At 41.1% G+C, this 8,175-nt stretch overlaps 1 protein-coding gene across 1 annotated transcript in view; it reads right to left on the bottom strand.

The window, feature by feature from the left end:
* Positions 1-236: 236 nt before the first annotated feature.
* Positions 237-8,175, bottom strand: part of LOC106533970 (protein kinase C and casein kinase substrate in neurons protein 1) — a gene marked incomplete at its 5' end in the record, with an annotated part of 13,776 nt that continues 5,837 nt past the window's right edge. Inside the window, 8 exon segments of the mRNA XM_014030458.1 lie at positions 237-2,290; positions 4,029-4,225; positions 4,515-4,633; positions 4,701-4,821; positions 4,897-5,072; positions 5,166-5,318; positions 5,577-5,812; positions 7,130-7,286. Coding sequence (XP_013885912.1) covers positions 2,181-2,290; positions 4,029-4,225; positions 4,515-4,633; positions 4,701-4,821; positions 4,897-5,072; positions 5,166-5,318; positions 5,577-5,812; positions 7,130-7,286 — 1,269 coding nt within the window. The 3' untranslated portion in view covers positions 237-2,180.

The following is an 8,175-nucleotide window of genomic DNA, read 5'->3' as shown; positions in this document are numbered from 1 at the left end:
CATCCTACAGTATTTTTACAGTCTTTATTTTACAGTTAAAGTATATGTTTATCATATAAAGTCTAATGTTACAACTAATCAGGGATCCCTTTCATTTAACAACTGGATCATATGATTGAGAATTATGTTTATTACAAAGAGTCCTTCCACTTCCTGTGCACATCTTCTCATGTTAACTAAATCCCATCATTTTAAATATTGCCTTCCTGACTCCATTGATGACTCTTAAATGTGCCTTAATTTCCAGATGATGTTTTGTTTTATTAGTTGCTGATACAGAACAGGCACTACAGTTTGGAAATGACAGCTCTAAGCTAAAACAATAAAAAAAACAGAGAAGCCCTCTGAAAGTTTTCACAGACGACGCAACATGAATCCAGTCCCAAACAGACATAAAAACAGAGGTTTTACAATTATTAGATATTCAGTCGGTTAATGAAGGAGTTGTGTCGGTGTAAACTGATCCGAATGGGTCAGAGTCGGGTCTGTGTCGCTGAAGGTKAAGAAGTCTCTGATGTGGCGTCAGTGACTCTGAAGGAAGTGCTGACGGAGCCGCCAGCGCCACAGGAGATGTTTTCCTCCTGTAAAAATTTCACTTTGCACCTGCAGCAGAAAAAGTCCAATATCTCATCAATATTTCAAAGACGGATCCTCTTTCTGCTTCTAACGCTGCAACTTTTCCCTCTGCCTGCACCAACACCRCCTGCCTGCCTCGCTGACAGAAGAATCAGCGGCGAGCAAACCGATCCTTTACATCTATAAACACTCTCAGCTTACTTTTTTTTTCCTGATTGAAGCAAATATATTCAAACAATCCAGTCTGCATTTGGGTACACAGAGAAACAGCTCATCATCACCTGGATAGTGTAAGAGTTTTAATTAAACTGAGATTCAGCCAATAATTAGGAGGGAAGAAATCAAGGCCGTGTGCTGGATCAGTTCAGTAAACGGTGAGTGGGAGCATCAGTATGTAGAAAACCACAAAGGCGAGAGCCGTGACACTCAGAGGAAACTCAACTGCACAAACAAGTAAATTAACTGGTTGGGAAATGGAGTGAATCTTCATAAAAAAAAGAAAAAAAAACAGCAATGATTTGATGTTTTTAGGCAGTTTGTGCTCATGATGGTTGCATTCTCAACACTTATAAAGAGGGAGGAAAACACATGGGGAATGATAGATAGAACAGGCACATTGTAGCAGACGGATAAGACAGCGAAGGTTAATGTAAACAATCCTCCTTGCAGCGTTTTGTTGAGTAAATATTTCATTTTCAAAAGACGAGCCCCGCTGAGAGCAACCGTGTGGTTTATTTACTGACGACAGGCTGTCTTTCATCTCGTTTTAAGATGCTAATTCAGTCACAGACTGTGGAACGGGACAGGAGTTCAGAGAAAAATGTGTTTTTTTTTTTACTGTTTGTTTGTTCAAAGTTAGATGTGAAGATTAAAACAAAAGCTCATCTGAGCAAATATCACAACCAGGATGTGAGGTGGTTTCTGAGCCTGAATGCTCTCCAGGAAACCTCTGCTGAGATTTTTTCCCATTTCTTTACAGTTTGTTAACAAAAGTATAGAAAAACTACCATTACGTTGGATAAATAAAACAGATGATGTCCCAGGTGGTAAATACGAAAATAAAAGAGCTCAAACTAATGTAATGGAGTGGCTGGAAAGTGTCTCACTGCCTGTTTTGTTGAGCTAAGCAAACCACCTGCAGACTGTAGCTCTGTGCATTYTTGCAGCTGTGAAATCGAACTCACAAGATAAAAAATAAATAATTTCCCAAGACTTCCAAATTACTCTTCCGAGGCTAAACATGTACTGTAAGCGCTAAAGAAGAAAACATGGACTTCAATGAGAAAACAAACTGTACACGCATCCAGACAATAAAAAATAAAGAGATTAAAACACATGAAAAGAAGTTCATTTTTTTGCAACTTATGATGCCACATCAATGTTGTGTTGAAAGAAAATGTCATGTCAGCATCACAACTGATGACAAACGCAGCTACGACTTCAGTTGCAGTTTCTGGAGAAGAGCGGGTTTTTCTTCTTGATGAAGGCGAGAGACGGCTCACTGTGGCCCGACAGGAAGAGGAAGCTTTGCTTTGTAATCTCTGGCAATGTGCAGGTACGAGCGGACGGYCCAGTTTGTGTTTTAGCGTCCTCGGCTGGACCGCTTAGATCGGCTCCACGTAATTAGCCGGGTAAAGACCCAGCTGGCCGTTGTCCAGGCGACCTTTGCACCAGCCCTGATCGTCCTCATCTTCCAGCTTCATCAGAAAATCACCTAGATCGATAAATAGAGACTAAATAAATAAATAAATAAATAAAAATGCAGCAGGAGGTGAAGAAATTAAAGGAACAACACAGATTGGTACATCACATCAACACAAACTGCATCTTTGTTCTACAGTAGTTCACACTTTAGGAAGTCTTGACAAGCTGACATTTTGTATCTGTGATATTTGTGAAGAAAATATGTGGTTGTTAGTGAATGTACTGTTAGTTTTCAATAAACAGAGCTACAGTAATGACTCCAGATCTCATCATYATCAATGGTTTTTGTAGGATTTAGGTAAATGAGGATAAATTCAACAGAGTTTCATCCACCATCATTGTTTTTCCAAAYAGAGGTGGGCGATGTGTTTCGTAGACGATATTATCGTCCATTATATGCAATATAATATACCAGTAATATAATATAATATAATATAATATAATATAATATAATATAATATAATATAATATAATATAATATAATATAATAATATATGATGAAGACAGAATAATAAGACCCCATTCGTGGAATATATGCCACAGAAACCAATCAACGGGCAGGATTCAGTCTTACGGCAGCCAAAACCACGGGGCTTAAAGTTCACCCGGGGGTGGGGACACGACTGGTCGTTTTCTGTTGTGGTCTTGTTAAAGCCACCCAGTCTGCTCCAAACGGGATGCTACTTTCAACAAACCAAACAAACCCCAGAGCACTTTTATCCAATGAGAGCAGAGGGTGGGTCAGTAAAGCCAGGTGAAGCAGTCCTGAGTGAGTAAACCTCTCCTCTCCTCCCTCACTTGACTCCTGGAACTTTGGTCTCTAAAACCAAACTTTATATTAAATATTTGTGCTCCGAGCGCCGTTATCCAACGGATATGTCCAACGTTGCACGTGTGACCAAGCTCCTCGTGCAAAGGCTGCACGCAACGTGCAACATTCAAACAGTTAGTTAGTTCGTCATTAGGGCTGCCACAAACGATAATTTTTATAGCTGATTAATCACAGGTTATTTTAATAATCGATTAGTCGTCGACTAATCGTGGCAGCCCTATAATCGTCATGCTTTTACTCTCCTATTCTACATTTCACAAGTTATAAAGCATTCTGCCACACGGAGAACACTACAATAATGYAAGAGCYAAGTATAAACACCTCCATCGCTGGTGAGGATGCACGCACTCCAYGCACGAGTTGCTACATAAAGCACAAACCGAGCCGAGACCGCTCCCATGGGAGCATAAACATTAACGTTTACCTCTTACTCATCATCRTATGGAGAACATGTTTCCAATGTTTTTGTGATTTATCGTCAGATTATATATATCGGCAAATAAAAAAATAAAATTATCGAGATATTCTTTTTAGTCTATATCACACCGCCCTATTTCCAAACCTTTTTATTGTGTCTCAAAAAACTATTTTAACTATTTTACATTATTACTATCAAGTCGTTTTACCATTTGAAACTACTTCATAGGGTTTTCAAACCCACCCAGCACATGATGGACGGTCAAAAATGTGTGTTTTGGACTTGTATGTCCAAACTCAGGGCCGCATCCTCCGAAGGCTGAACTTGTCGGCTTACGTTACAGCACTGGGGGCCGTCCAAATTCTTAGACTCCTCTGATGCGTCCTCCGAAGGACCCAGCCCCTGAATTTGGACATGGCAACTACTGTATGTGCCTGTTTGACTAGTCTTCCATGTTTGGAGAAGATCAGATCTGTGAAAGCCCAGATGAACRCTCACCTGCTCTGAAGCTGAGCTCGTCCTGCTCCTGGCCATCGTAGTCGTACAATGCTTTGACCCTCACGCCTTCSCCTTCGCCTTCATAAAAAGGGTTCGGCCCTCCGTTCGTGTCGCTGCCCGAGTTGGAGCCCTTCTGTTCGTCGTCCGACCACTCTGTGGAGGCCGTGTACGCCTGGTTCTTCTCATAGCTGCTCACACTGAACACAACATTAAACACGTCAGCCTCTCTGCGTCTCCTACTGCAGCTAAAACTGCCACTCAGACTGTTTAGTGTGTTTTTTTTATCGTGCAGTTATACTAAAATGTGGCAATGGAAGTAGTAGTTTTATCATTTTTACAGATGTTAGTTGCTCATGCTTTGTTGGCGTTGTAATAAAAATGATTAGAAATGAAGGAAAACCCGGGATAAAGCAGAGAGAAACAACAAAGTTCTGCAGATTATCTGCACAGGAGATTATTTTGAGCATTGAAATGAAGAGACGGTACCTCCCCCGGTCTCCAGACTGAGCGTTGCTGCCCGGTGCCTTGATGTTAGTCAGCATGACTTCATCCCCTAACTTCTTTGACTTCTTGGTGATGTTATGGCTAAGGTCTGGGTTGTACTCCTGGACAGTAAATAAATGAATTAATAAGCAGCAAAGAATGGGTAACTACTAAATAAGAGACTTTTACCTCAAATTTTGGCCAGTTCATGTGCATGCCGGGGCCGTGGACGTTGCTGAACCACTTCAGGTCTTCCTGAGGAGAGGCTGAGGTGATGGTCCGTTCAAGATCTCTGTATATTGTAGCATAACTGCGAACAGACGGGAGGAAATAAGCGTGTGCAGGCGGATGGCCTGATTTCAGTGGTCGCACAGACTCCACCTACCTTTGGTTCTCTGTGAGGTTCAGGTGGCGTTTGATGTCCATCAGCATCTCTCTGAGGAAGCTCAGCCTCTTCTCCTCAAACTGCTGACACTGGTCGAACACCWGCTCCATGCTTTCCGTGTACTGAGGGGTGCACTTGCTCAGCTCCTCCAGAGCCTTCTCGTACTTCTCCTTCGCCTGCACACAAGTAACGACTCGTGACTTGCATTTTAGCACCGTGATGCGTGTTAACCTAAAGAAAACGATACAGTGAAACACTTCTRTTCTCACCTTCTGGGAGTCCTGTTTGCATTTCTCCAGCTTTTCCTGAAGTTTCTTCTGCTCGGCAGGCGTCGAGGTCTCTCCTTTGCTGTTGGCCTCCCGGGTGGCGGCCAGCTTCTCCTCCTTACAGGCCATGTGGTACGACTTCTTAGCAACCTCCACCTGAGCAGGAGCATTTAAAACACCTGATCAGGAGGTGTGCACAACAAACAAGGCTYTGCTTTGTAACAAATAAATGTAAAATGTGTGGCAATTTTTTTTACACTTTCAACACTCAAATCAACATGACTTCTCGGAAATGACCAATCAAATCTGTGAGCATCACAAGCTATAATTTAGTTTGTTTTAAATCACCAGAATGTTCTTTTTATTTCAATATTATTTTCTTAAAATGAGCATTTGATGTCTYGTCTCCCTCACCTCTTTCAGCTTCTTGGCCCAGGGTTTCTGGGCCTTCTTAAAGCCTTCCTCTGCCTCTTTGGTCTCCTTGAATCCTCCCATCATCTGTTTGTGGTACGAGTCTTTTTGCCAGTTCTTCACCTTCTCAAAGTCTTCGCTGACGAGGTTGTTCTTCACCTCCTGGTGAAGCTCGCTCACCTTTTCGGTTTCGGCCATCATCGCCATCCAGGCTTGCTCCACTGAGCCGTACTGAGGACCTGGTGGAGGAGTGAGGGCTTTAAAGGGTCTGTGACATTAAATTTTTGTCATAAATTTGAATGCATTTTTGGAAAGATAACACTGATTACAAACTGCAAATTAAATTTCACCCCACTGAGATGAACGGTTGTTGAGACATTCACATGTAAAGCAACAGGAAGTGATGTCAAAGAGGAATGTCTGAATGAGAACAGAGGACTGCTAAAATGGGCAACAACAAAGACTGTAGAGAAGAATTTGATTTTATTTTAGATTATTTTAAGTCACTGTCAGAGATGAAGAAGAATCCAAGTTCAAATAATGTTTCAATAAACAAAGTCCTGAGAGTTTTCTTAAAGACTTCCCCTTTGCTGTCACTTCCTGTTTCATTTTGGCTCAGCCAAATTCAAAATAAAATCGGCCAGTTATGTTACAAAATGGGTAAAATTGTGTGCACTTTGCCAAGTTTCTTAAGGAGACCTAATATGGGGGTCCTAGAACAAGTTAGGATCCATCTGTGGGCTTTACAAAACATGTTCATTTGATTTAATTCACAAAATTAATCTCAGATAATGAAAGTTCACCTTTTCAGTTCTGCCTGTTCTTCAGCTCTCTTCAGAACATGCTACTTTGCATAAGCTGCTATGGAAACCCCCTCCCAATATTTTCTTTATGTTAGCTCCGCTCACCGCCAGAAGTTTACTTTCAGTTTCTTTTCAGTAGAAAGTACGATTTTTCCAAAGTAGTTCATGGTGAAATTATTTACACAAACTTTCTTTAATATTGCTAGAACATTGCCATCAAAAATAAAAATACATTTAAATAAAAATAAAATTAATCCACACATCTCTGTTCTCCATGACTGTTGTAAAACAGCAGAACCGTCCTGTGAAGAAGTGGGCGGAGTCTCTGCTTGGGTTACCAGGAGACGAGCTGGACTCAGGTTGGGGTGGGCTGGAGTGCGACTTGTGACATCACAAGTAGCAGTGTTTGAAAGCAGGWCATTTCAAGACACAGAAAAATACATTTACTTATAGTAATCATACCTCCAAATGCATTTTTTTGGTGCTTGGACTATTTTGGAAGCAGTACAGACCCAAATGTAAGTAAAAAAAAACTGAAAAAAGTGAATTTTGCATATTAGGTCCCCTTTAAATATAAAGATGTTTTCTTTGACTTTTTGCATTTGAAGGATATGCGTTTTTTTTACTCACTCCCAAAAAAACAAACAAAAACAAAATTGATTGTCTGTCTTTGTGCAACTGTCTTCAAACCAGACAACACAGCTGGTTTCACAGTTTAACAAAACCTCAACACAAATATAAAACCTCTCCTACCTTTATCTACCAGCTGCCTCCATCTCTTGGACCACTCTGTCAGCTGCTGCGCGTAAGCCTTCTCAATTTTGGCACGCTCCTGGATGCAGTTCATCAGGTCATTGCAGAGTCGATGGCCATCATCGATGCGCTTCACTGTGCGTTTGTAGTTCCCAACCTTATATAATGACCAAAGATCGTTGTATGATGTTCACTGTCAGCGATATATCACTGTTATAAATCATCAGTGTTTCTTAGAGCTTCAAACATTTTTGTTCATTTTCAACAGTTCATCAGTTCACAAAAACGGATTATTTACTAGAAAATAATTTTTTTTATTAGTGGAGAATTACTCCCAATTTACACTACTTGCGYTCCATCTCCGCTCCGCTCCGGTCCGACCTCCGCAGCAAATATGCATTCATTATAATCAATGAGAGTGTTTACACTGGCTGCGCATGGAAGCGGTGAGCGGATGGCGATCCGTCAAAATAGGAACCGATCCTATTTTTGCCGGACGCCGGAGCTGCGCCGGATCAATTTTTAAAGATTACGTCGCACCAACAGGAAAAGGAACGAGCACAACATCCGTATTTACAAAATAAGACCCTATTAGGTGGAATAATTTGTCGGAATAATGTCGAAATTGCAGCTATATTAATAAATAAATGGATATATTTCTACACAAATGCTATCAGAATGTATCGTTCTGTTTGGGAAGCAGATAGAAACGTAGTATGTAGCACGTGTACACACACGATACACGTGGATTTTATTTTGAAATCAGAATTTTCAAAAAGACGACAGCGATACAGTTTCAACCATAAAGATCAAAAGCTTTTATGTCAATGTTTTCAGCTGTGTTTTTTAGTTCATCTTTCACAGAATTAGCTTTTTTGCTTTGACTTTTCCATTTATCTATGGATTTATCGCGCGATCTCCCTTCCTCCACACACTTCCTCCTCTGTGTCGGACTGGAGCGGGGTGGAGGCTGTATAAATTGGGTCACAAATGAACAGCTGCGAACTGCGCACCGCGGCGGAGCGGAGATGCATGTAGTATAAATC

The sequence above is a fragment of the Austrofundulus limnaeus genome, unplaced genomic scaffold (genome assembly GCF_001266775.1).
Source record: "Austrofundulus limnaeus strain Quisiro unplaced genomic scaffold, Austrofundulus_limnaeus-1.0 Scaffold1064, whole genome shotgun sequence".
NCBI lineage: Eukaryota > Metazoa > Chordata > Actinopteri > Cyprinodontiformes > Rivulidae > Austrofundulus > Austrofundulus limnaeus.
This window is presented reverse-complemented; position numbering and strand designations above follow the sequence as displayed.